The following is a 27,041-nucleotide window of genomic DNA, read 5'->3' as shown; positions in this document are numbered from 1 at the left end:
GAAGGAGGGCGGCACAGCGGCGGCTCCGCCCGCCCCAAGCCGGCAGCTCCTCCCTCAGCTCGCCGCGCCGCGCCTGTGGCAGGCGGGCAGCATGGCGGCCGTGGAGAGCCGCGTCTGCGAGACGGCCGGCTGCAGCAGCGAGGCCAAGCTGCAGTGCCCCACCTGCCTCAAGCTGGGCATCCAGGGCTCCTACTTCTGCTCTCAGGTGAGGGCAGAGCCCCCCCTTCCCCCCGCGGCGGGGGAATATGGAGGTGGGGGTGTGCGTGTGTGGGGTGTGGGGGGGACCCGTGTGCGGGAGCTCGGGGCTCGCCGCCGCCCCGGGGCTGCTCCCGCTGGGGGAGCGGGGCGCCTCTTCCTTCCTCGTCCCCCGGAGGGTCCCCCCGGGGGTCCCCCCTTGGTTTTGGGGGCTCGGCGGGGCGAAACGAGGCGTGCTCCTGGCGTCCCGCCCCGTGTGCCTCTGCGGCTGCAGCAGCCCCGGCTCGGGAGTCGCGGGGCTGTGGCAGAGACTTGTTGCTCTGCCGAGCGGATTTTCGGTGTCCTCTGGCGAGGTGAGGGGCTCCGAGGGAGGCGGTTCGGTGCCCTACTTTTTATGTGCTTTTAAACGCCTCTGGATGGTTTGCTTTAAGGCTGCCAGACGGGGAGATTCAGGTTAGGCCAGTTGTCATTTAACCATCAACTTCTGCTAAATGTGTTCTGCAGGCCTCAGCTATCCTCATTATTACCTTGGTGGTGATATGGTTAGGTCCATTATTTAAAGAGAAAGGGCTGCCTGATGTCTGAGCATGTCTTTTTTATTTATTTTATTTTAATCACTTGAAAACGCAGAGCAAAATACGTATCTCAAGACTTTGAGCCTTCTGTATGTGCTGTTCCTCTCAGCATCAAGTGAGGAGCTACGATCCAGAGATCGACGGTGCAGCTCCCTGGAAGAAGTATAATTTGGGGTAAAATCATCGAAGTTTTGTAGATATCAGAAGCGTTTAATCGCATCAGCTAGAGTAACTTCCTGATTGAGCAAAAAAAAAAAAAAAAGTCACTTCTGAGTCAGGACACAAACCGGTAGTTAGCGTTTGCATAGGACCTGGGGAAAGCTTTCCACGTGCACCTCACACGCCCACTGCGCGGCTCCTGGGACTTCCCCCTCGAGCCCAAACTGCACCGACTGCAACCCCAAATTGCTGCGGCGGTTCTGTACCTTCGGTTCCCGCGTGGTGCTTCTGGGCGCTTGGTAGGGTTTGCTGGGCGTTTCACCGCGCGTTTTGACGTGCCTGACGTAAAGCTCGTCGTAAACGCACCTTCAGCACGTGCAGGTGTCAGCTGGTGATGACATTGCCACTTCCAACGGCCCGAACAGGCCTGCGTGGGAAGTTCTAGTGATCTCCTCACTCCCCTCTATCCCGTCCCCAGCTCAGCACGTTTATACAGAACGTGGAGATTCTGGTTGTCTATGTATTAGGTTTAATTCTTTTGAAATAGCTGCTACTGCTGTAAGGTAAAATTACCGGAAATATTTATTGGCTTGTTAAAATAGGCTGCTGGATAACTGACTACTTGTAAAGCTGTCTTGTCTGGGCAATAAAATACTGAACTGGGAATCCCGCTTTTCTTAGTTCTGGGAGACCTTGGGTGTTTTGTTTCTCCTCATTCCCTTGATCAGTCAAGTAGGGAGGCATAGCTATTCCCCAAATGAAAGGTACTTTGAAATTTTGGGGTGAAGTGTCTCACAGAAGAGAGAAGGAAGCTAACAGCTGTCCGTTTCCACGATGTGCAAAAGATGTCACGCACGAAGAGAGGAGTCCTCATGTTCAGCCCACAGTGAGGAGCTTCGGTCCCCCTTAGTCTTCTGTATCATCCGATGGAGGAGATGTCATCTTGGGGGCACTAGGTACCATCAGGAAGGTAGGTGAGGTGCCGCTGACAACTGGCTGGCTGTTTATACACGCACTGAGAGGCTTATCATTGCTCAGCAGGAAATTTTCAAAACCAGGAAATTTTCTCTGAACTTCCAGCGAGTTTCAGCCAATAGTGCTGGAATGGTTAGCGTTTGGGAAACTTTTCCAAAGGTTTCTCCTAAGCGGTTTCCTTTCCATTGAGGCATTACACACATGAAAAACTGTTTGATAAGCTAGTAAGTGGAACTGGGATGTTAACTCCATGGCGCAGCCTGCATACCTAAAGGCCTGTTCCTGTCCCCTCCCTCCAAGGCTGCAGGTTTCCACCCATTCCATTAAGCTGGACCTGAGTCTTTGGTGAGCCATTACGTGCGTTTTTAGGATTTCACTTTTTTTTTTTTTAATGGAGCAACAGCAGTTGCATTAAGTTTTCTGCTAATTCAGCTTCCCACGGCTTTGTGCTGCAGGATCAGAGAACACCGGTGCTTCAGGACGGTGCAGCCTGAGGGCAGGCATGTCCATTGCACCCAGTTTGGCATAGCTGGAAAGTCAGCCCCTCCTTTTTGAACACAGAGGTGTCAGCTACACCCATGCTGCGTGCTACGGTAATTAACCTGCTTGAAGCCTGCAATAGCTTGTTCATACAGCCAAAGCTCCGATAAGAGCTAAAATCAAATTTGTGGGAGTTCATTTCTCTAGTGCTGAGAATAAACTATAGAAAAGTGTGAACTACTCTAAAAGGTTGATAATGTTTTGGATTGTAAGTAGCAATTTGTTAAGAAGAACTAAAGTGGGTAGCATAGGACTGAGAATCTTAGTGTAGTGAGGAAGTAATCTTAGGATTTATTAAACATTATTTTTCAGCACTGCACATAGAGAATTGGAGTGAACTTTTCATGTAAATTGTACCAGGACAGCGATTTCCCTGGTGGATTTATCATTTGTGCTTATCCTTTCCTCGGTAAAGGGCATTATTCTAGTCATTTGTTTTCCCCCTTCTATATCAAAAAGAGGACATCTCAACAACATGCCCTGGAAATGCTTTCTCTGAAGTAATGTGACATCCTCGGAAAAGCCTTCGAGCCACGCCATTTGACCTGGGAGTGGGGTGTTGTGCACCTTGTCACCTGGGCACGCCGTTGAATGCTGGGCTTGGGGTGGGTTGGGGTGGAAAAGGGGCTGAGGATGCCGAGTTCTGCCCTAACAGTGGGGTTTTGAACTGGTAACAGAGGCGAGGTAAAGACAGCTCTTAGTAGCAGAGGAACTTTAGTAGTGTGTTGAATGCTGGCATTTTTTTTTCTTCCTTTCAGTCCAAGGGATAATGAGAGGGAATATTCTACTGAGGAATTCTGTCTGCTATTAACCTTTGATATCGTCTTCATTTAGCCTAGTAAATCAGGTCCTGTCGCCACCAGCTATCTTTCACTGTCTTGCTTTCTCTTTTGTAGAGACTTGCAACAGCATTGCATGGGTTTATCAGCATAATAGACTCAATTACTGTATCTCCTGAATGTAGAAATAACACAGATGTCCAGCGTGGCATCTCAAGTGTGGTGTTGCTCTTAGTAAGATGAATTTGCAGTTGCAAAATCTGCCTTGTTAGGTACGTGTCACTTGTGTGTAAATTATATGTAGCGTACACAAATAGTTGGTGCTTAAATGCACAATTTGTATTTCTTACATGACTTCTGCAAGCTGCTGAATGATAAATGGAGAAGTAGTAAAAATTCTTGAGATCTCCAGTTACTACTTTCCTATGAGCCTTCTATTTATAAATTGATGTCTTACTAATAATTTTGTGTTGCTTTGATGAAAAATTCCTCTCTCATACTAGTTGTGTCTGTGTAGGTGTCTCGGACTAAACAGAGCCGCCTGAGATTTTCTGTCGGAATGGACGGGATCCTGATGCGGGGCGGTTTCCCCATCCCAATTCAGAAGTATCTATTTCCAGGCACAAAATGGAATCCTTCCCCCGTTGTAAATTCAGTGCCCCGTGCTGCCTTTTTTTCCTCTCTGAGATGTGGAGGCCACAGGCGGCTTCTCTGAGCTGTGCACCCTGCAGCATCTCTCAGGCAGTGGTGGGTACCCGCTGGGGTGCTCCTTCCAGCTGGGACAGGGGCTGACTTTTTAAATCTCGGTGATGGGAAAGAAGCTCTGCTTTGTTCCCTTGGTGGCTTTGCTTATTGGCTTATTCCTTTCTGGGAGGGATGTTGTCACTGGTATTCAGACCTGGGCCCTTGACAGCGTTGAGTTCTCAAGGTCACAGTAATTTAAGAAAAATTGGGATCTTGAAGAGAGCAGTGGTCCCCCCACATACGCTTTGCTGTTTCCTTTCACCTTCAGTGTGCTTGGGTTGGGCAGCAGGGAGCTGTGGGCCTAGAGGAAAGTATTTTCTGCCCTCTCTCGTGTCAGACCATAGGACATAAGTGCCATATTTCATTCTTGGTTTGCTGTTCTTTGCTGCGCCTAAAATAGGCTAGAACCTGCTGCTTGGATCCAACTGCAACAGATATGGCTTTCTTTTGGTATAAATGGCACTCTGCAGATGCTCCCTTCTAGGTCTTTTGACAGATTCCCGTTGCCAGGAAGCTGACATTTTTATCTGCTTGTAAATCACCAGAAATCCCTGTGCCTGTGGTCAGCGCCTGGTTATTGTTGAGACACGAATGCAGAGCGCTCGTAACTTGTTGAAGGTCAGCTTCAGGCTCCCAGGCAGGCTGTCTGAGCTGGGTTCGATGGACCGAAAGGCCCGTCCAGTTTGAATTTCTCTTGCTGGTTGTTCCTTCACTGCTCCCAGAAGCCCCACGTGTACCTCAATGGTTGAAGAGCTGTGAAATCCAGTCCCTTCCTCCAAGGAAGGGCTGAAATCCTGTCACCTGGGAGCCAGGAGTCTCGGGCTGAGATCGGGCTTAGATGAAAGGCAAGCAAGCTCTGCTGGTACCATGATGCTGCGTGTAGGTGCTTCCCTCGAACCTGCAAGCATACTTTCAGCTCATCTGGAAAACAGACTAGTCCCAGGTGCTGCCCAGGTGTGTTGAGTTCTGCAGGCAGCTTTTCAGGCCAGCGGCAGCATCTTCTGGTCTCGTACGGCACCTAGAAGAACAGAGCCTGGCGTGCTAAAAGGCGCCTGTTTCAACATCTAACGCAGTAGCAATCGCGCCCCTCGAGGCACTTGTATTTACGGATAAGATGTAAGGCTAATCTGTGTCGTATTACATACACAGCACCGATAACCTGATATTTTTCTTAAGCTAAATGCCACACTTAAGGGTTTTGTTTGGTTTGGTTTGCATACCTTAAAGGTGGTTTGGTTAAAAACTAGTTCTCGTTAAGTAAAATCACGCGATCTTGGATTAAGCCCGAGACAATTTTACGTTCCAGAGGGCACTTTAAAATTGTATTTAAAAAAAAAAAATCGCTCGGAATATTTTTAAATGCACCGTACTGCTTGGCACCGTTTCCTAGACGTTTGCCTAACTATTACAACTCAGGGTATAATGACATGCAGAGTGCCAGCCAGTCTGTCCCCACAGTCTCAATTCCAGCTGTCTTTTTTGCTCTGGAATATGTCTTTCTGGAAATTCAGCTCCGTGCCTCTAAATGGTGAGCACAGTGAAGTCAGGAATGAGCTGGAGTTCCCAGAAGCTGTCCGGCGCTGGGATTTGGGCAGTCTCGGCGTACCTGCTGTCAGGTGTGTCTGCAACATTGGATGCCAGGTTGTGTAAAGCAGCAGTACCCGAGGGGACGGGGAGCCTGGGGAGAAAAGCACCAGCCCTAAGGATGGAAATCGCTGCCGGGGAGCTGGCAGAGCGCGCTTCGGGCGAGCTGCTGCCTTGCAAGGATTGTTCAGAAACCCAAGAAATGAGGATGTCTTGAATTCTGTGTTGCCCACGCTGCTTCCTGTACTTGGGCAGTTTATTTAAAGCTAGTTTGGGTATGTCTGTGCCGCACAGAGGTTTGTAGTGTAGATATAGCCTAATCTTGGTCCATTAACCCCCCTTTTCTTCTCTGGCATTTGACATCTGTTATGTTTTTCTGCCTCTTAATACAGTTGCATGGATTCCTGGTTTCCTGCTGGTACTGTAAAAATTACAATTAAAATTTGAGAAAAAAAATCTTGCAAAGTAGCTCAGTAACTAATTTAAAGGATGTTTTTTTTGTTGTTTTTCTTTCAATGGCTGATTTTTTTTAAGCCGAAGGCATTTGGTAGTGACCTCTGTGTTCGCACAAAAATGCCCTCTACTGTAAAACAAATTCCACCAAGCTGCATGCTTCTGTCAATATGTCATCCAGGAGGTGTTGGACTGAGTCCTTAAGGTGAAAATCATAGAGAAATAGCTTGGCTTCCACGAGCTGATCCAGGAGGAGCCTTTCCAGAGTGTAACGTGATTGCGTTACCTTTCGGTAAATGCACAGGTTGTGGCGAACGTTGGATCGAGCTCGTCTCTGAACACAGAATCAGCGGGGTTGGTTTCAGCATGGCTTGAGGTCAGAAATGTTGTTAAAGGTTTAAATATGTTAATGGGCTTTAGCTAAAAATTGCAATCGAGTTTCTCTTGCTGACAGCCTAGCTGTACGCAAGATTGCTCTAAACAAATGAAGGACTCCCCTGCCCACTTCCCTCCTGCCACCGCTTTTTTTCTTTGTCCCATGCGTTTGGCCTCTCGCTTTGCACAGTCCTCTTCAGCGTTTCCGAGTCTGTCCTGATTGCTACGTGAAAAACACATGCAATAGAAAGATCAGTGCTCTAAGTGACAGGGGTGGGATATTAATATCAGAAATACTAATGGATATTGTAACGTTTGAAATCAAATCCAGGAAGTCTTCCTCATGGCTCATGGCCAAAGTCATGTTATTCCTGTGTGCTTTCCCTCGGAAGCTAGTTAATGTTTTCAAACGTAGCCATACAAAGCCATGTCTTCCTTTCTTTTTGTCAGTATTAGAAAAGAGTCGTGTTCACTTCTTCATTTTAATATTGAAATTCACTCTGGGTATTTTGTTTATTTAGTTATTGACAAATTTCTGTCTTGATCTGTATGTGGCATAGGAACATGGAAGACTCATTAGAGGCAGGAACGATAATAGGAAGATTGAAGTAAGTGTCTCAGCAGAGAAAGCTCAGCGAAAGGCAGAATTTTCTCCAGAAAACTCTCCACAAAGTGGCCCGGATGGTGGGGCAGAGTGGCTTTCTTCCGTGGCTTGTCAGGAAGCCTGCTGTGTAGAAGGTGAGGGTGTTTGAAGCACGCGGTGGCACGTCGGTAGTGCTTTGTAGCCCCAGCTACGATTCTCCAGCCTGCGAGGTGACAGCTGCCGTGTTTTTATCTGAAAGCACCGAGGCAGAGCTGTGCAGACACGCGCGGGGTGGCGCCTGCTCGGTAAGCTCTCCAACACAAATAGTTCGTGTGTACCTGCTCAGTCCGGCGCTCACGGGCGGCGTGTGACCGAGCCTACACAAAATGGATGGCTCGGTGGGTGCGCAGGGCATCCTCCGAGAGCCTTCCAGGAGTGTCAGCCCAACGCAGAGGCATTCACTGACGGCACGCTGCGCGTGGCACGGCCTGTGCTCACGGAAATGTTCTGGGCTCGCCGCGTGTGCTGGTTGCAGTTGGCGGGCGCGCAGGTAGTGCGCGTGTCTGGGATGTCTGGCTAAAACCTTCCCCCTTTCCCTCAGCTTTCCAGCAAGCGCGGCACAAAGGTCTGCGTGTGCAGCAGGTTATACGAGCGCGACAATAAAACCTTCCAGTGCTCGCTCAGCGAGAAGCCCTGTGAGCCTAACGCGTCGGTTTCCAGGCCTCTCGCTGTCCCACCCATTACGCAGCACCGTGACGATAGCGGCAACTTCAAACGCTGCTGCAGAAGACAGCGAAGATCTGGTGTTGGTCGTGAGGGCAGCAGGGTTTCTTTGAACGCTGGCACGCTTGTGCACCGCTTTACTGCGGTCTTCTGGACGCAATTTGATGACCACTGGTTGCAGACAAGGTGGGGAGAAGATGGCTCTGCGGGAGCAGCCGTGAAGCTGGGGCAGAGTTTGGCACACTGGGCTTAGTTTACAGATCCGTGTTGGGTTGGGCTGGTGTTGTGTATGTTAGGCTCAATCACTCGTTGGCTCTGGGCAGTATTTTTATGATGATGTTTCAGCCACTAGTATTGTCCTTCCTATTGGAGGTAAACTTCCTGCCTGTTTCTTCAGAACAAGTTCAGCATTATTGTAAATAACCAGAATTAGCAGTTTTCTAACAGTTATTTTGTGTACGCGTAGCCATCGAATTTGACTTCTGTCTATAAAAATAATCAATTTCCTAATTGGCATCTTAAAGGATCACCTTTAAATGCCTACTTCAGCAGCTTTTCTGTTTCCATCTCTCATTTTTCATGTCTTTCCCTCGCCTTAATCTTCCTTTACTCTCCTCCAGCTGCCAGGCGTTTCCACCTGCCCCTTTGCTCATTCATTATTCACTGCATGAACTGCTCTGTATGTGCTTGGGGGAAAAAGGGAAAAACACAAACTCCTTCACGTGCGCTCTTTTCTTGCTTTCCATTTCAACTTCGTTTTGTTTCTGTTGTTGTGAGTACCATTTCCCATTTCCATTCGGTAGCTCTCGGTATTTTTCCCCACCTTAATCTCTTTAATTTGTTCCCCTGTGATCACGCTGATTGACCTCCGTTGCTTTCTCATGCTGGGGAAGGAGGCAGAAGGGATGCAATTAGCAGGAGGAGATGGCTCCTTGTAGGAGCCAGGGGAGGATCACCCTGCCCACTGCAACGCCATCGCATTAGGTGTGGAGATAGACCAGGTGAACTCGTACCTCTGTGTCCCTGAACAGCACAAAGTCTCAGCCAACGCGGGCCAACCGTGCTGTTTAATTACTCTTCAAATTGATAAGGGGACAATATTTAGTAGATAGGATTAGAGCAGCGTGTTTCATTTGGATGGGTGCATCTGTTTGTCTGTGCTTTCTGACTGTTTTGGCTCATTAGCTGTTGAAAGTGGTATTTTCTAGTGCAGAGACTGGCAGTTAAAGTGGCATTTGCTGCATGTTGCTACAAAGGTTAGTAAATTCCATATTTTAGTATTTTAAAATACAGTTGCTTCTCAGTTTCGTGGGAATGATGTGTCTGTCCAGGATAAGGCTACTTAAAAAAATATTTTTTTTTCTTTGCAATTCTAGGAATGCTTTAAGGGAAGCTGGGCTACTCACAAGTTATTACACAAGAAAGCAAGTAAGTTTTTTTTTTATTGTCTGTTTTAATATTCTGTTCTGACTGTGCCTATAGAAAACTGTTCCTTTTTGTGAATTTACTCCCCCTTCTAATTCAGCATCATCGTGTTTTATTTAATGCAGTTTCACAATAAAGCGCGTGTGTGTGAGTATTGGCGGTAGAGCAACACAGTGCAATTTGCTTTGTATCTTTCCACACGTAAATGTGCAGCTGTGTCTGGAATAGCGTGTCCAGTCCTGGGCTTCCCAGTACAGGAGAGGTGTGGATGTACCAGAGAGAGTCCAGCAAATGGCCGTGATGAGGGCCAAGGGGCTGGAGCATCGTTCCTGTGAGGAAAGGCTGAGAGAGCTGGGGCTGTCCAGCCTGGAGAAAAAAAAGGCTCAGGAAGGATCTCATTCATGCGTATCAATACCTGGTGGGTGGGTGCAAAGGGGCTGGAGCCAGGCTCTGTCAGTGGTGCCCAGTGCCAGGACAAGAGGCAGGGGGCACAAACCAGAACACAAGAACCTCCCCCTGAACACCAGGCAGCACTTCTGTGCTGTGCGGGTGACGGAGCCCTGGCAAAGGTTGCCCCAAGAGCTTGTGGTGTCTCCCTCCTTGGAGTTCTTCAAAAGCCTCCTGGATGTGGTCCTGGGCAGCCTGCTCCTGTTGGACAGGAGGACCCCCACAGGTTCTTTCCAACCTCAACGTTCTGTGATTCTGTGCCAAGAAACGATAAGGATTTTTCCAAGATATCTGGCATTGTGTTCTGCATATCTGAAATTGTGCTCAGTTCCTGGCAATCTGCAGATTTGAAATTTTACATTTTTACTCTGAAATGTATCTGAGACCACATGCGGTACAGAAATCCCTATTTCTGTTCCATTTTTGCCTAACACATTCCTTGAGCCAAATTACCAGTTGTGTGAAGAGGAAAATAGAGATCCTGACACAGAGGACAAAGAGAACAATAAATCATGACGGTGAGGCCTGTAAACGTGTACCAAACTTGTACCATCATAGCGTTTTGATGCCTGATGGAGTAAGAGGCAGTAATGTTCAAAAGGCTTTAGTGAAGCTTTTTGATTCGGTGCTTGCTGGAATGCAAGCATGCCAGTCAGAGTGCAGCCAGTCTGCATATTTAGGGTGTTTCCCCTCTGGGGAAAAAAATGAAAATGGTTTTGTGCACTGATGCTACAATTGGTAGGAGGATGCATTGTAGCAAGGATTTTGCTCAGTTTAGTTGAGGATCATAAGAATATCTATCTGTATGTCCTAGTTACAGCTGGTAGCTCTGGTACGGAAATACTGCTGGACTGGTAGTCTCTCTCTTACTTGAGGAGTTGAAATAATCCATAAGTTTAAAACCAACCTGAACAAAAGAGAAAGTAGTCCCCAGTTCTGCACCTGCCCTCCCCAGCCCAACTTCATCAAAGGAGAGCTGAGATTAAAAAGTGGCTTGGCAAAAAGCCAAGTCCTCATGTCACTTACCTCCTTCTTTCCTAAAACCCAATAAAACCCCTTTTTCTGTGATAAATATTGCATACGGTTAATAGCCAGGAGTAGCACAGACACAAATGTTTTCCCTCTTTCTGCCTTCCCGTTGTAGAGTTCTCATAGTTCACACTTGCGTTCTGTATGACATTACTCTGCACCTGCATGAACATGAAATTGTGTTCAATATAATAATTCTGGTAATCCTCTGGGTCAGTCCTCTAATCCAGTCCTCTAATGGTATTGATGATACCACCAAATCCACGGTCTTGTTGGCTTCCTGGATAACCGCAGGATAAGCTCAGCATGAGTGGTCTTGGTTCTGGTAGCCCTCAAGTCCTCAGTGTCGCAAATTACTGAAGCATCTCAAATATGCCTTCGCGATAACTTTAGATTTTTAAATTATTATTTCTCAGTGGTTCGTCTAAACTGAATGTCATGTAGGCAGGTGGCTCAGAAGTCAGCCATGGAGACTGAGAAATTTATACTAGGGCTTGCTATGTTAGAGTTCTTGCCATTTCTTCGTTCTTGTGAGATATGAAAAGGGAAAACAAACTTAAGCTATCAGGTTATGAGTTAAAGATTAACGCTGCCATACTCTTCCTTTACCCTTGCCTCCTCTTTCCAAGTAAATCCTTTTTTTTCTTCCTTTTATTTTTCCCCTTTTGGAAATGCCCAGGATCAACTTGCTTCAATCCTCCACTTAAAAACCATCAATCTGCTCTGTTAGGTTAGTGTTATTAGTGAATAAACGCCGTCACTGGACTGAATCAGATGCGAGTTTCACTAGGTTAAGAGAGCCGGCACCTGCGGCAGATTGAAACCATCTTGTAAGGTGCACATACTGCCTGAAGGGGCTGCACCTACACTTTCTGTAAAAGATCTGGAGGGGCAGCGGGCTCCCAATTTAAAACTAATTGTTGGATACCCTCCCGCTCACCCCAGGTCATTTCTGTCACTGAATGCCAGGAGAAATCACAGAAAAGCAGTCTTCGTCTGCAGTGCCGGGTTGCTAATTGAAGGGATAATGAGCGTTTCTGTAGAAATATGCTCATCTCCCAAGAATGAAAAGAAGCACAGAACTATGTTTTAGAGCTACAAGTGAAGAACGACTCAAATAGCTATTACACTGTCTTTGTGCCTACAGTACTGCTGTCCCGACAATCCGCAGTTTGCTAATGAGAAAAGATAAGGTTGGCAGGCTGTGATTTTTTTGAATGTGAAAAACTTAATCAAAAAATAAAATGAGAACTACTGCCTACACTTTTATGTATCAGTAGTATCAAAACCAACAGCACCACCAACAAAAAACACCAGAATGAATGTCAGCTTTATCTATCGTAGGTTGCCTTCTGGACCCCACGGTTCTTGGTAGGACTGATTTTGCTGTCGTTTTTGTTTGTTTGTTTTGTTTTGTTTGTTTTTTCTTTTCAGAAGATGAAAAAGCTAAACATGAAGTTTCCTCTTGGACCCTGGAAGGTGACGTTAACACAAATCCCTGGTCTGGTTATCGATATACTGGGAAACTCAGGCCACATTACCCCCTGGTAAGTGTTAAGTGGCACTCTGTACTCCAGCACTGGAGGAAAAGGTGCAGGTTACATTCTGTAACAACTGATGGACCAGAATTCCTGACCTGATTGCCTTCCATATTTTAGCTGAAGGAGGAAAGCTTCTTTATCAGTCTGAACCTTATGGGAAGGACATGTATGACTGTTATTATTGTGGCTCATTTTTAGTTAACTTGATCTAGGTCTCGGTATATTTTAAAATGAAGCAAAAGTGAGAGAGACGTGCATCAGTTCATGCCTTTTGGCTGCATGTTTTGACATTTGTTCTGCAAAAAGCTGCTGATAGTTAAGATGGTGTCTTCTAGCTGTCTGCTGCTCTTACCAATAATGGAGCAGTCTGCTTCAGAAAAAAATCAGTGGGTTAATTTAGAATTTAAATAAATAGTTTGATATAATTGTATATAAATGGTTTGAAATAACCCGGTGAATAAGCTGATGAAACAGAGAATACAGTAACTCCCAGCACTGGAGTGGTGAAGGACAGCTGAGGTCAGTAACATCTTCAGAGTTGAAAGGTGGGTTTAGAAGACAGCCTCAGTATAGCTGTATTTTTAAATTAGTACAAGTTTGCAAGTGGAATAAGTCAAAACTTTTACAGAATTAATGGCATTTTATTTACATGTGTCTTTTCTAATTGGCCTCTATTAGAAATCCTGCCCCTGTGGCATCCTCTCCATAGCATCTGTTACGGGCTCAGAGAAGAGACTAACAGAACCTGAGCCCATGTGTATGTCTTTGTGTCATTGGAGAATGTTGGTTTTGTTTTTTTTTTTTTTGGATACGTCACTGGCCAAGTAATTTACTAGTGTTACTGCTGAGCATTTGCTTTTTTGTCTCCTGACTCCTGTAGGATTGATGTATATGAAATTATAATAAAAAGTCCTAATAAATAAGGAGATGATTAAAAATAACAATCTTGTTAAAATACACTAATAATCATAGAGAGGAAGGATGTGCCTGGAACAACTACATTTGCAGTCTGGGAAGTGCCAGAATAAATGCTACAATACATTACAAAACTATTTATTTGACAGGCACAAGTTTGGTTTTATAAAGCTGTGAAGTTGGCTATTAGAGGGTGTATCATATAAAAGCAGTAAAGAGTAACAGGAGATTCTGTGAGAAATGGAGATTGGAGCTGTTTTGGACTGTTTGCATACTTGCGTCTTTTTCTGTGTGGAATTAGCCATGTTTCAGTGTGTTTGATTTTATTGTGTGGGTCTCTGCTTTTGTGGCTCTAGTATGTATTCTTGCAATCTAACTAGCTTTGACTATGATTTATTTAGACACCAACGAGACCTGTGCCAAGTTATATTCAGAGACCAGATTATGCTGATCATCCACTAGGTAACATGGAACAAATCACAGTTATGGCGTGTCGTATTTGCTTTTTATCTTTCCTTTGATTGAAGAAGCCTTTAATGCATGAAGGAGATACTGGAGAAGGGAATCTCTTCTTTTGTATGTTCTTCTCATCTACTTCTTTTCCCTGCCCCCTCCATTAACTTACTGATTTAAAAGAATAAAACTAAAAATGATTACAATTTTTCTTTTTTTTTTTTTTTTTAAGTCTGAAGTTTGTAATGAGTTGTCTTTCAGAGGTGTTCAGGGAAGAAAAGACAAAAATACACAAGCTGTGTTCCTGTGTTTAACTTCATAACAAACAGCAAAGATAGCAAAAGTTGGCTGACACAGATGAGGTTTGATAAGCCATTGTCAGTGGCATTTTGGAACTGTGTTGTAAAATAACTAAAACAAACAAAACCCCAGTAAGCAACACCCAAAAGAAAACTGATGATTTCCAGCTGTTTTTAGACAGAGAGAGGATAGATTCAAAATTACTTGCTTATTGGTTTGTTTGGGTATTTTCCCCTTTTTGCATTGGTGTCGGTGATTTGTGTTTCTCAAAAAACTGCTAAAAAGCCTGTTGGAATTATTTTTAAATCTTCAATGGGTCTTTAATTGTACTTTATAGAATGTAAACATTTAAACAGCACAAAGTATTGGTTTTTGGAGGTCCTTCAACTGTAAAACTGAATTTGCACAGAATCTCATAGGAAGAACTTTAGAAGTATTTGTCACATGATTATTGCAGTAGAACTACTTGGTCCCTTCCAACCCAAGCAATTCTATGATAACTAGATATAGTCATATGCTTACATAATACTTTAATAGCAGCTTTAGAATATTATTTATTATAATATTGCTTATTATAATATATTATTTATTATAGGTAATATTATTTGTTATCTCCAAGGTAGCTAAAAAAAAAGACTTTTCTATGAATAAAATACTTCCCTTCAAAGTGTAATCTTAAAGTTGTGTTTTGTGAGAGTGTTTTGACTGACTGGGCAAGTGAATGTAAGTGACTGGGCATCCTGAACACGTTTGGACATTACGATGTTGTGGAAGGCTTATGAATTCAAATTAATCTGGTTAATGTTGATTATGCTATAACTGGTGGGTTTCTTATTTTAGTCTCTGGTGAGAAAGTATATATTTTTATTGCCGTTGGTAAGCTAATTAAGTTCCGTGATTGGACATGTGTAGCAATCGTTCTTCCATGTAATTTTGTTTGTTTGTTTATCCCCCCCCTCCTTTCTTTCCCCAGGAATGTCTGAATCAGAACAGGCTTTAAAAGGAACCTCTCAAATAAAAATACTCTCACCTGAGGATATAGAAGGGATGCGGGTAGTGTGTAGGGTAAGGAGGTTTTGGTTTTCATTACAAAGTGCCTTTATTCTTTAAAAATATATAGTTATTTTACCAGTTTGTGACAGCATACTTCAGAGTTCAGACTTTCAAACCATTTTTGAGCACTGAAAAATAGTTTGGGAAATCTCATATTTTCTTTCTCCTTGTGACTCCAACTTGCAGTGAATTATTTTGCAAGCAGAAAGATGACTTTTATCTGTTTTCTGGCATTGTTGTTACTAGTGAGAAATAGTCTGTGGCTGAAATGTTGTTACTGTTAGGAATATATTTTATAGTGCATGAATGAGAACAGAATTTTTTCCTCTCCTAGAGTTAGTGCCAAGTAAAAACTAAAAAGCAAAACCAAAACAGTGCCCCATTCCTGACAATTTTGGAAAGAGTTGTTCTATCAAAACCGATCAAACTTTGAATTGTACTTAGGTAGTTCATGTATGTGGTGTTTGACAAAATTGTGATCCAGTGCTGTCTGGACATGGTCCTGGGCAAACAGCTCCAGGTGGTCCTGCTTGAGCAGGGGAGTTGGACCTGATGGCCTCCAGAGTTCCTACATTCCTCGACCGTTCTGTGATGCTGTGAAATCTTAATAGTAATCTTAATGGGGTATTTTCAACTGGGGTGTTTTCAAAATATTTTCAGATGTCACCGAGGTGACTCAGTAGTATAAACTGCAGGCATCTTGAAGACTTTCTGTAGTCCCAGTCTACTCACCTTTCCTAGCAATCTCAGTGTAGCTGCAGAAAATGAGTTGCTAACCTTCCAAGGAGTAGCCCTGGTCTCATTTTTAAATCAGTATTTTTTGTTTCCTTATTTGCAGCTTGCTAGAGAAGTACTGGATGTTGCTGCCATGATGGTGAAAGCAGGTGTGACTACTGAAGAAATTGATCATGCTGTCCATTTAGTAAGGTTATTTTACTGTTCTTCTAGTGTTTTTAAGTGATTTCTTCCCTCTCTCTGTTTTGGAATGAGTGTTGTGGGGTTTTCTTCGTTGCATGAATTCCTCTTCTTTATTTTGAACTGTTTCTCATTTTGAAGCTAATAGGTAGAGCAGATGTTAGAAGTATGTTATAACACGATGCTAGATTCAAAATAAGCCCCCAATTAGGAACTGCTGGGGCTCTGGATCAGCTCCTTAGATGATTTCCAGCTTTAGGCTCCCTCTGAGTTTCCTCACGTGTTTTCTCTGTTAACATCATGTATTTTTTTTCTTGTAAACCCTTCTGGGTTCCCGATACCACTATTTAAAGAGCATCATATGTACGTCATGGACTTTTGTGCCCAGTGTTGTTAGTTAAGAAGTACAGAGGAGAAAGTTCAGTTATTTGTGATTGGGAATCAGAACTGCAGAGCCTGAGATAGAATTGGGATGAGGTGTTTGATGCAGTCAGGTGAACTAAAGCCCCAGTCTAGCAAACTATTTGAAATGCATATTCAAGTATTTTTGTGGTTTGCCGATTCATAGGTAAGTTGAGTTGTGTAATATTCATTTTTCTTAGCTGTGCTTTCTAGAAGGTGTTTAAACTGATGGTTGAGGGATACCGATCTGCATTGTGGAGAAGGCCAGGATTTTGATGTAGATAGGTCTGCATTTGCAACTGTTGAGCTGAGATTGAGGCACTTCCTACGGTTTAACTAGGCCTGAGGTTTCTGGAACTGCATTAAACTTAAATGGTAATATACTCTCCCTCCAACTTTTGGAAACTTTTGCGTAGGAGATTGATACTGACTGAAATTTTGCAGTTTTAAGACAGTATTATTTTTCCATAATTGCTCGGTATGTCTCTTAGTATGTATATGTCAGTTTTGCAAAAATCACAGGTTAATAAAGTGAGTGCAAAGGAAGCAGCATAGGGTTTTAAAGTTGGGGAGTAAAAGAATAGTGCTTAATATTGTTTTGTCAAGATTGTGGCTTTTGCAAAAACATTAAGAAATCTTAGGTCAGGTGCTTAAAAACAATCACTGAAAATGACAGTTTTCTACCTGAATAAATATTCCCATGCATTGTTTTGAACCTGAATATTTCAGCATTCATAGTTGAACATAAAAATTAATAGAAACAAAATGAAACTAGCCTTACTGTCTTCCTGTTAAGAAATGCAAAGCAGAACAAAATACCTTAATGCCAAAAAAAAAAAAAAAAATGCTCAAAAAGTCTTATTTTCAGGAGCCACAGCATTTCAAAATATCATTCTTACTGTAAGTCTGTTGTGCTTATGTTTTTTCATTGTACAAAACTCGCTAATACAATGTGTAATTGTATTTTCTAAATTAGGCTTGTATTGCAAGGAATTGCTATCCTTCCCCTCTGAATTATTATAATTTCCCTAAGTCATGTTGTACATCAGTGAATGAAGTGATCTGCCATGGAATTCCTGATAGGAGGCCATTACAGGAGGGGGATATTGTTAATGGTAAGTGCTATGAAAATTTAACTTCTACATTTTTAACCTTCCACACTTCTACCTTCTACCAGTTTGTGTGCCAGGGCTGCACCTCAGCACTAGAAAACACCTTTTATAAGAGGATTTAGTAATATCTTTGTTATATTTATATTTGTCAAGAGTAAGTTTATAACTTTAAGTTGATGACCAACTTTACACGCAAAGGAAGTCAGTTTTGCTGCTATATAGTCATAAGCTCTGATTTTATGGTTTTTAAACTTAAGCTGTTTTAAGCATACCCCTTCTCATTCTTGCTGTTTGCCTGATACTGAATGTTTAAATAATTTAATTCAAAAGAAAAACGTTTTAAGCCATCTGGTGTATTTTTTCTTAGGAACAATATTGGAAAATTTCTTTGTATTTAATGTTCACTAAAAAACTTTACCTTTTTGGCTGGAAACAATGGGTTTTGGCATTCTGATTACTGCAAATATGTGACTTATTATTTTAAATGTGCATTGAAAGTACTGAAGTTAAAATATGGCTTAAAACATGATTACATTCCTACTTTAAATTTAATTTCCTCCTGTTAGTGCTGGAGCTAGTTCTAAGGAAATATTTTAGCCAGGTAAATCACCATGGAGTAAAGAGCATCTGTTTCTTGTTTTTATATTTGCCTAGAAAACCAATCATAAGCTTGCCATGGCTGTATTGCACAGGTGGATTTTTTTTTCCATTTTATTTTTTCTTAAATCATTGAGCAGTGAAACATTATCTTAATAGTTAATTCTATAAATTCTACAGGATAAGTGTCAGAATTTAATCTGCTGGAAGAGTTGATATGCGGAATTCTTCACAATTAGAGAAATAACTTCACAATTACAGTAACACATTGTATGTGGTTTTTGTCTTTTCACAAATAGAGAAGCAGTGGAAAATACAGTGGTAGTAGTATGACGTGTCTGGTATTCTTTGCAGTGGATATTACTGTCTATCGTAATGGCTACCATGGAGATCTGAACGAGACGTTTTACGTTGGAGAAGTTGATGAGGGTGCAAAGAGGCTTGTCCAAACAACGTATGAGTGCCTAATGCAAGCCATCGATGCAGGTAAATGCTTTTGCTGAGGCCTGAAGGATTATGGTTTTGGTTCTCAAGCTCGAGTGCTCACATGTGTTATCCCCTGGGAATGAATTTTGTTGCAGAACACAGAAGTGTTAGTGTGCGTCACTAGCAGATGATGTATGTTGTATAACACAGTGATTGTTCAAACCGTACGGTTCTGTGGGTGGTGGTTGCAACTTTTATTTGAAACGTGGGCTGACAAGGGAAATGTAACTGATGCTGAGGTGATCCACGTGTGCTGATATTTACATGGAAATAGCCTTTTTGGGCTACTAGATGAATAAGACGTCCTTGATTTGAATTGTTTAGGGAATGTAAACAACAAAGTATGTTTTGGAAAACCGGAGTATGGTTTTCTACTTTTCTATCACACATGGCATTGTAAAGTGAATCAATAAGATAAAACATTGTTTGAAGACTTTTAAACTCAACCCTTTACTCCCATAAACTTGATGGTTATTTTATAAAGCTAATTAGGTGCTTAGATTTTAAACTTTGGGAGTGTGCTGGGGAAGAGAGATCTATATCCTTCAGTACCTGCAGGACTTTGATTATGTTGCTTATAAATATATTAAATGTATTAAATATAATTCGGGACACCTTCACTGAGACATACATAGAGATAGAAAGGTAGTTAGAGAATGCCGTGTTCCACTTTATTCACAAATGAATATACCAAGTTCTCTTGGACAAACAGGGAAAACTAAAATCTCTCAAGCCCCTGCAAGTAATTGTATCCTCTGCATATTGTATATCCTGTAGCTTCTTAGAATCCCCAGTAAAATTTACTCACTTCATGGTCTCTGCAAGCTGAAGTTTACGTTACTATATCTGAAGGCTTTAAACATGCATTTAATTAAATGCAAAAAAATAATAGTGAGCTTACTTTGGTTAATAATTTGGAGATAGCGAACTAAACTGCAAAGACAAAAATCCATGTGAAAGATATCTTGCACACCTGTTGTGTGAGTGAGAAAATACTGTAGAGTTGAGCTGTGAAGGACATAGATTATTTATGTGGGATTACTGCTCTGGAAGGAACACTTAATTTTCCAGAGCTAGACCTAGATTGTTTATCTTTGCTCCTGTAGTTTATTTTTATAGCAAATGTTAAATACATTGTCTCCTATCTTTCATATCCTGGCTTTGATGTGTAAACTACAGCGGTTCACTCTTGCGTTCGTTATACCGATATGTAAATTCTCAGTATAAGTGTTTTTTTTTTTACTAACCTTTCAGATGATGTAACAATTTTCAATGTCTTTCAGCCATTCCCTGCTAACAGGAATTCTAGCAGCAGATGTCTCATTTATAGCAAAGGGTTGCCTCTGTCCTGGTCACGCCATCATAAATTTGGGGTGTTGGACCAGCAGAGCCCTAACTAAGGGAGTTGTGTCAGAGAGCACAGTAGAGAGCTCCTTGTTGCGTTGCACTGAGCTGCTTGGAATTGTGAGGCCTGAAGTTATTTCACAACTGTTTAGTATAACACCAACAGATTAACTTTTTGTCTTCGTCACCGTGTCTGCCTTATATTTTGGGAAAAGCATGCACATTCCGATAGTAAGCCAAATTTCTTGTTATTTTCTGTAAGTTCAGTAAGCTGAATTTATAAGCTATAGTTGTTCACATTAGCAGAGAAGTGAACTACGTGGCTTGCTTTATGCAAGCTTTTAGCTGTGTATGCGAACTGTTCAGGCTTATTCTGCTTAACATGGCTCCACTTAACCACCCAAGGTCTGACTCCTGAAAGAACAGCATATATTCAGGGAGTTGTGAATGATCTTGAAATAAAATTTCCTTTTTTTTTTTTTTTTTTTTCTTTTTTAGCTGCTCAAGGTTGCTTTCAGTATGCAGCTTCATTAGTTGATAGATGAGGCATCGTTGCTTTTATGGTACTATCAATCCCTTGTGCTCGAAGCGAATTCTTCACACCATTTTCATCAGTGGCGAATTACTTAATTTTCAAGGCTTCCCTAAAGGACCATCAAAAATGTTAGCCCTGCATATGAACATTCTTATTTGCTGTAGCTTTGCCATTAAAAACCGAGCCTGAGAGTAGAGATAACCGTTTTATCTTTTTTCCTTTCTTGGTTCTTCACCTATAATCGTTTTCCCTATTAATTTGTGTGCACTTTTCACATAATGGAGAGATAAGTACATATTAAAATACAGTTCATACATTCATTGAAAGAAGCACTGAAACTCTGGATATGAAAAGTTGCCAAGCGTGTTGAAAATCTTTTGTCTTTAATTTCAAACTTCAACATCCTTTTAATATATGAGCTCTTATGTCCATGAAAGGAAAAAAGGAGTGTTCTTGCGAAGGAGTTTCTCTCTTTCTCCCTCACTTTCTATTTTATATGAGACGGTTTCCTCCCTTTTTCACGTTATTACACTCACTCACGTACTTGGTGAATTAAGTGAACATAGTGGAGGGAGGAGGTTGCATACTAGAACAGATGGGCAGGCAAGCCAGGAGTGTTACGGAGGTGATCTTAGCCTGAATGGTATTAGATGGTTACTTATGTTGAAAGAAAGCTCTATAAACTTGTAACTGTATCTTTTTAATTTTGCAGTAAAACCTGGTGTTCGGTATAGAGAACTGGGAAACATTATTCAGAAACACGCTCAAGCAAATGGATTCTCGGTCGTTCGGAGCTACTGTGGGCATGGAATCCATAAACTTTTCCATACAGCCCCTAATGTGCCACACTATGCCAGTGAGTATTCCCTTTGTGTTGTCCTGCAGACAGAATATGCTTTGCAATGAGCGCACCCAATTTATTTCTTGCTTATATTTTAATAAAATAGCATGTTGCCTGACAGCCATCAAGTTAGCATGTGTGCACTTGTGAGATATTTTTCTGAAGTCTGGACCACGGAGTGCTTTATGAAACTAAGCAAGGTGTCTTGTGTCACGTACTGAGGCAATCTGTGCCTACGCTGATGATTAGCCCTCACCTGAACTAGTTAGTGGTCAACATTCTGGCATGAATTCCCAACTAATCCCTCAGACATCAGCCCTTGTCTGCCCTGAATAGGCAAATGTTTCCAGCAAGAAGGTGTAAGTAAAAGCTTAATGCCGTTTCCAGATGTAAATAAGTGTTTTGAATGGTGTAGGCAGGTGGTGTGCCTGAGTCTGGATCCTGTTATATTTTGCTTTTCTCTATTTGAGTGTTGTGGTGTTCCTGGAAAACTTTTGTAGTATGTGGTAGTGGAGGAGGGACCTGCTGCCCCCACAGGTTCTCTGCTTTAGTTTTTGGAAATGGCAATGTCCCTATGATTTTGGCAGCAGGACTATGAGACAGCATCCACAGAGACAAAGGAGAGAAGCTTAAACATGAGTGGACTATTAAGGATAGGAGAAATGCTGTGAAACAGTGATAAACAATTCACACCCGCTTCAGCTGCATAGCTCCCCTGGTAGAACCTCTGTTTCCTCAGATGTGATGGATGCCTCCATCTTCCCATATCCCAATGAATTTTAACACACGTTATAATTGTAGATTATAATTCAGCAATCCCTGGCTTATCAGGGATTGCTGAAAATCAGTTCTGTAATAAATGATTTTTCAGAGAACAGAGAAAATCTGTTAATCAACAGGTATGAATTCATATTATTTAAGTTTTGTGATGTAAAATGAAGAGAAAAGGCTGCCCAGAGAAGCTGTGGATGCCCCATCCCTGGAAGTGTTCCAACCCTTCCAACCCAAGTCATCCTCCAATTGTAAGAGAATCTGGACTCTGGAGATGGAGAAGCATTTTATGCCTCCACATGAATGCTTTTGGTGAATCTAACATCAGAAAGTTCCAATGTTGGAAACTTTTTTTTCTTTAATGTTACTTAAAGTAACGTTACTTAAAGAAATGTAGCATTCTCATCCCAAGACTACCACGACTTCTTTAGTATTCCAGAGTAATGAGAATGTCTTTCATAAACGGAATCATGGGATTACTTGACCATTAGCCTATTTTGAAATTGATTGGAACTAATGGTTCAGTGGAACCAGGTTAAGAGGTCTTCAAGCCTGCTCTGAATATCTGAAATACTTCATATTTTTCCTGAATTTCTAAATTGATGTGTTTCATCATGGAAGTATGCAGGACTGTTCCGTTTTTACACAATTGGGGCTGAACTCCAGAGAAAGACGACAGTTAATTTCAAGTTCCTTGAGTAAATATTGCAGTGTTAGAGCATGGAGAGAAGGAAAAAGGACTAATGGAAATTTCATTATAAAAACTAATGGACAAGTGAACTGGTCATCTTTGAAGAGCTTTTTTCATCTTTGAAGAGCTTCACACTGTTCCTCCTGTCTTCTCTAAGACAAGGATTCGTTTATTACCTAAGATGGGATAAATTTTCTAACTTGATTGTTTACTTTATTGCAGAAAATAAGGCGGTTGGAGTCATGAAGCCAGGTCATGTATTTACAATCGAACCAATGATCTGTGAAGGTAAGTGTGGTGGTTTTACTCAGGTGGGCGACCGAGCTCCACCACAACCGCTCTCTCACTCCCCCTCCTCAAAGAGGAACAGGGAGAAAATACGATGAAAAGGGCTCAAGGGTTGAGATAAGGACAGGGAGATCGTGCAGTAATTATTGTGACGGGCAAAACAGACTCAGCATAGGGAGATAGTAAGATTTATTGCCTATTACTAACAAGCTAGAGAAGCGAGAAACAAAGGAAAGAAACCAAAAGCACCTTTCCCCCCATCCACCCTCTTCCACCTCCTCCCCCCAAGCGGCACAGGGGAACGGGGGAACGGGGGTTATGGTCAGTCTGTAGCGCTTCTTCTCCGCCGCTCCTTCTCGGTCACTCTCGTCCCCTGTGCTGTGGGGTCCCTCCCACGGGATGCAGTCCTCGCTGAACTGATCCGGCGTGGGCTTCCCACAGGCAGCAGCTCTTCAAGAACTGCTCCAGATATGGGTCCGTACCACGGGGTCCATCCCTCAGGAGCAAACTGCTCCGACCTGGATCCCCCACGGGCAGCAGCTCCTGCCAGGTCACCTGCTCCTGCGTGGGCTCCTCTGCACAGGCTACAGGTCCAGCCCGGAATCTGCTCCGGCAGGGGTCTTCCACAGGCCGCAGCCTCCGTCGGTGCAGGTCCACCTGCTCCACCGTGGTCTCCTCCACGGGCTGCAGCATGGAACCCTGCTCCACCATGGTACTCCATGGGCTGCAGGGGGACAGCCTGCTTCACCATGGTCCTCACCACAGGCCGCAGGGGTCTTCTGCTCTGGTGCCTGGAGCACCTCTCCCCCTCCTTCTTCCACTGACCTTGGCACCTGCAAGGCTGTTCTTCACTCCTCTCACTCTCCCAGCTGCTGTGTGGCGCAGCATTTTTTTTTTCCATGTCTTAAATCTGCTCTCACAGAGGAGCAAAACAACATCCCTTATTGGCTCGGCTCTAGTCAGCAGTGGGGCCCTTACCTAACATGGGGCAGCTTCTAGATTCTTCTCACAGAAGCCACCCCTATGGCCCCCTGCTACCAAAACCTTGCCACGTAAACCCACTACAGTAAGCAATTTGGCAAAAGCCAAAAATCACTAAATTAAACTGATTCTGCATAATGCCTTAATAGAGTAAAAGGGTTACTCATATTTACTCTTAAGAAGCGATGGAATAGGATGCTGGTCCTATTCTTTTGGGGGAACTAATATCTGGTATTTAAATGATGAATTTTTGATTTGTTTAATATTTCTAGGTGGTTGGCAAGATGAAACATGGCCCGATGGTTGGACTGCGGTAACAAGAGATGGAAAGCGATCTGCCCAGTTTGAACACACTCTTCTGGTCACCGATACAGGCTGTGAGATCCTCACTCGGCGGCTGGATAGTATTCGTCCCCATTTCATGTCCCAGTGATAGTCTAGACTGAGCAGGTGGATCTGAACGATACATTTTTTCTTTTTTTTTGGTCTCTGTTCTATGCATTTTTTAAGAGTACAGAATAGAGAGGAATTTCATCATTTACTTTGTTCTCACTGATTGTAGATAAGAGAGGAATACGTTGAAGAACCTGACCCAATGTCTGGTAAAGCAGAGAAGAATTTAAAGAATTTTCTGCTTTCCTCCTACCTACAACACTCGTTCTATATTTTTCTTTTTTCTTCAATTATCTCTTTTGCACTTTTCTTCCAATTAGACCTGCAGTTGCTTCTGTTGCCGCCATGATATTAGCTAGAAAAGCGTGGGTAACCTTTCCCACTGGGACTTTGGGATCCAGGTTTTTTTTTCACTACTTCAGTGTGCCCTGTCTCTCTTGGTGTGAGCGGCACCTGAGATTTTAAGCATTTCTAGTTCCAAAGACCTGCTCCTACTTCTGCAGATACTGTTCTAATGGGCTGGGCCTTGTTTGCTTATCAGTTGAGAAGTGGGTGAGGGGAGAGAGACATGCATGTTGCCAAGAGTAGGTGACTGTTACCTTTAATTCTGTTCCCATCTCTCTGCTGATGGCCTCTGTGGTTATTATGACTGTAGTTGACACGCTATGTTAATGGCAGGGCTTCTTTTACCAGAGATTGATAGTATGGGCTTCCTACATGGAAAATTACTGAATTCAGTCTTAAATGCAGCCCCCTGGAACAAGCCACCTCTCTGCGGAGCAGTGCTTGCAGGCAGTCTCCTGCTCCGAACGCTTGGTGAAACTGATGTATCAGACTTGGCTAGGGAAAGGAATGAAACGAGAACCAAAAAGATCCCACGAGAAATGAGATCCCTGCGTGGGTCAGCTGTGGGACATTTTATAAAGGTACATCCACAGTAGCTGTGGGGGATTGGATTTGCAAGACTTACAGTGAGATGAGTATATTCAAAAGGCTGAGTGTGAGAAGACAAAACATCTTCAACGCTGTTTTTTTTTTCTTTTGCTTTTGGTAGTTCTAAAACAGGTCTTTTTCCCCCAGTCAAGCAATTGAGAGAGTTTCGTGGTTTTGGAAAGTCTTAGGGGGACACAGGAAAACAGATCTTTTTCCTCAGACTTTATAGAGTGGGCAATCTTACAATCAACATACACTTCTCTATCGGTGGGTCACAATGAGCTGGGAACTGTCACCTTAACAAGCGTGGATTAAGCCTCTGTATTCTCTCTACTTTTTCTTTTCCCCTGCCCATTTCCTTTCCATTGTCTTTGCTGAGGGGATTACTTTTTCTTTTCTTCTCTGAATCGTAATGAGTTTTTTTTCAGACCCCATTGCAGACTTAGAAGTCTTACACCACTGTAATGCAAGAAATAGTCAAACCAATGCAGACATAAAATCATACCATCACGGGCATAAAACACACCTTTTACCAAGGTGTCTGGTGAATTTGTTGCCACATTAGACCCAAGCATGAGGTACTGGATCCCCTTGGCTCCCCTTGGCACTGCAGAATTTAGGTGGGGAAAAGGGGTTAGTGCTTCACAGAACTGGACTCACACGTGTACTACCAAATACCAAATTTACCAGAAAATGTCTTCTCTGCCCTGAGTGCCTCAGACCTCCGTTGCTGTAAGAGTTCCATTGCAATGTTTTCATTACCTTTATTATTATTTTTAATTATGCAGTAAAGTGACCTGAAATGATGCATATAGAGTGCGTGTGCGTATGCGTGTGTGTGTGTATAGATTTTAACAAAACAGACTGTAGTACTCTGAGTGGAATTACCTGTGTTGAATGAAATGTCATGTACTGAGGTGATGGCTATCCTGGAGGTTTGCCTACCATATCACTCACTTGAATGGTTACAGCGGTCTTGCCTTTTCTATGTGCGTGTGTGTGCACGTGATGGGGGACTTCAGTTTTGGTCTATAAAATAAAAGTTGCAGCTGCTTTTAACAGAAATTACATTTTCGTGATCCAAAACCGGATATAGCATTCTCAATTATATCCAGGATTGCTTGCACTAGCGCAAGCCTACTCGTAGATGCATGCAGCCAGTTCAAAACCAGTCTTCAACCTGTGCATGTGTAACCTGAATACCTCTTTGTTGTTGCACCGATACAACCAAATTCAACACTGCAAGTTTTCAACACAGGTAATCTACGATGCTATGCATTTCTGCCTATAAATTGAAACCACAGCAAGGAAACTGTTTCTATTGAGTTCATACTATTGCGGTATTTTTAAACAAGTGAAAAGTTTGATGAACATCTACACCTGTTCTTTGAACATGAGGTAACACATCAGCCTGGAGAACAGAACTTATTTAATAAAAATATTACAAAAGACCTTTTTCACCTATCTAGCTGTAGCCTTGCTTGAACGTTATATATTGCACTTGTGCTGACTGGATGTGGGAAATTGTGTTTGATTTTTGCAGGAATTCCTATCTACTTCAAAAGAAAAAGCAACACAATTTTAACTTTCTGATGGTGCTTTTTAGAAGTCGTTCACTCTTACCAAAAACACAAGTGTGCAATTTGTTCCGAAACAACCTCTGAAAGTATTTTCCCGTTACTATCATCTCCAATTCCAAAATTACACGTTATAGTGTGAAAACTGTTCATGCTGTTTTTGCAAATTGGCATGAATATTTAAGGAAAGATGATGTGTTAGGTAATGCTGAATAAAAGTAACAGCATGAGGCCAGGGAACAAGTGCTAGTTCAGTGCTGCTGCATTTTCACGTGACAGTCAGCAGAGTATACATGCATTTCACATGCAGTCATTTGTTGGAAACTT

At 42.7% G+C, this 27,041-nt stretch overlaps 1 protein-coding gene across 2 annotated transcripts; it reads left to right on the top strand.

The window, feature by feature from the left end:
• The first annotated feature begins 7 nt into the window (after positions 1 to 7).
• Positions 8 to 26,588, top strand: METAP1 (methionyl aminopeptidase 1). Of its 2 annotated transcripts, none has more exons than XM_080590357.1 (11): positions 8 to 205; positions 9,062 to 9,113; positions 12,024 to 12,133; positions 13,444 to 13,504; positions 14,769 to 14,860; positions 15,687 to 15,770; positions 17,142 to 17,280; positions 18,229 to 18,360; positions 20,952 to 21,095; positions 22,765 to 22,830; positions 24,084 to 26,588. In XM_080590357.1, exons 1-11 carry the CDS (start codon positions 92 to 94, stop codon positions 24,242 to 24,244), a joined length of 1,155 nt encoding a protein of 384 aa, XP_080446483.1. In that variant the 5' UTR covers positions 8 to 91; the 3' UTR covers positions 24,245 to 26,588. The 2 variants fall into 2 exon arrangements, with proteins under 2 accessions (XP_080446483.1, XP_080446482.1); XM_080590356.1 differs by having other exon boundaries at positions 9 to 205; positions 12,021 to 12,133.
• The last annotated feature ends 453 nt before the right edge of the window (positions 26,589 to 27,041 follow it).

The sequence above is a fragment of the Anser brachyrhynchus genome (assembly GCF_964034855.1).
Source record: "Anser brachyrhynchus genome assembly, chromosome: 4".
Taxonomy (NCBI): Eukaryota; Metazoa; Chordata; class Aves; order Anseriformes; family Anatidae; genus Anser; species Anser brachyrhynchus.
This window is presented reverse-complemented; position numbering and strand designations above follow the sequence as displayed.

Excerpts from the sequence above, each read along its gene's own strand:
- METAP1 (XM_080590356.1), top strand. The coding sequence starts at position 92 with ATGGCGGCCGTGGAGAGCCGCGTCTGCGAGACGGCCGGCTGCAGCAGC. Across the intron at positions 12,134-13,443 it reads TCAGGCCACATTACCCCCTG|ACACCAACGAGACCTGTGCC; the intron begins GTAAGTGTTAAG and ends TGATTTATTTAG. Across the intron at positions 14,861-15,686 it reads GGATGCGGGTAGTGTGTAGG|CTTGCTAGAGAAGTACTGGA; the intron begins GTAAGGAGGTTT and ends CCTTATTTGCAG.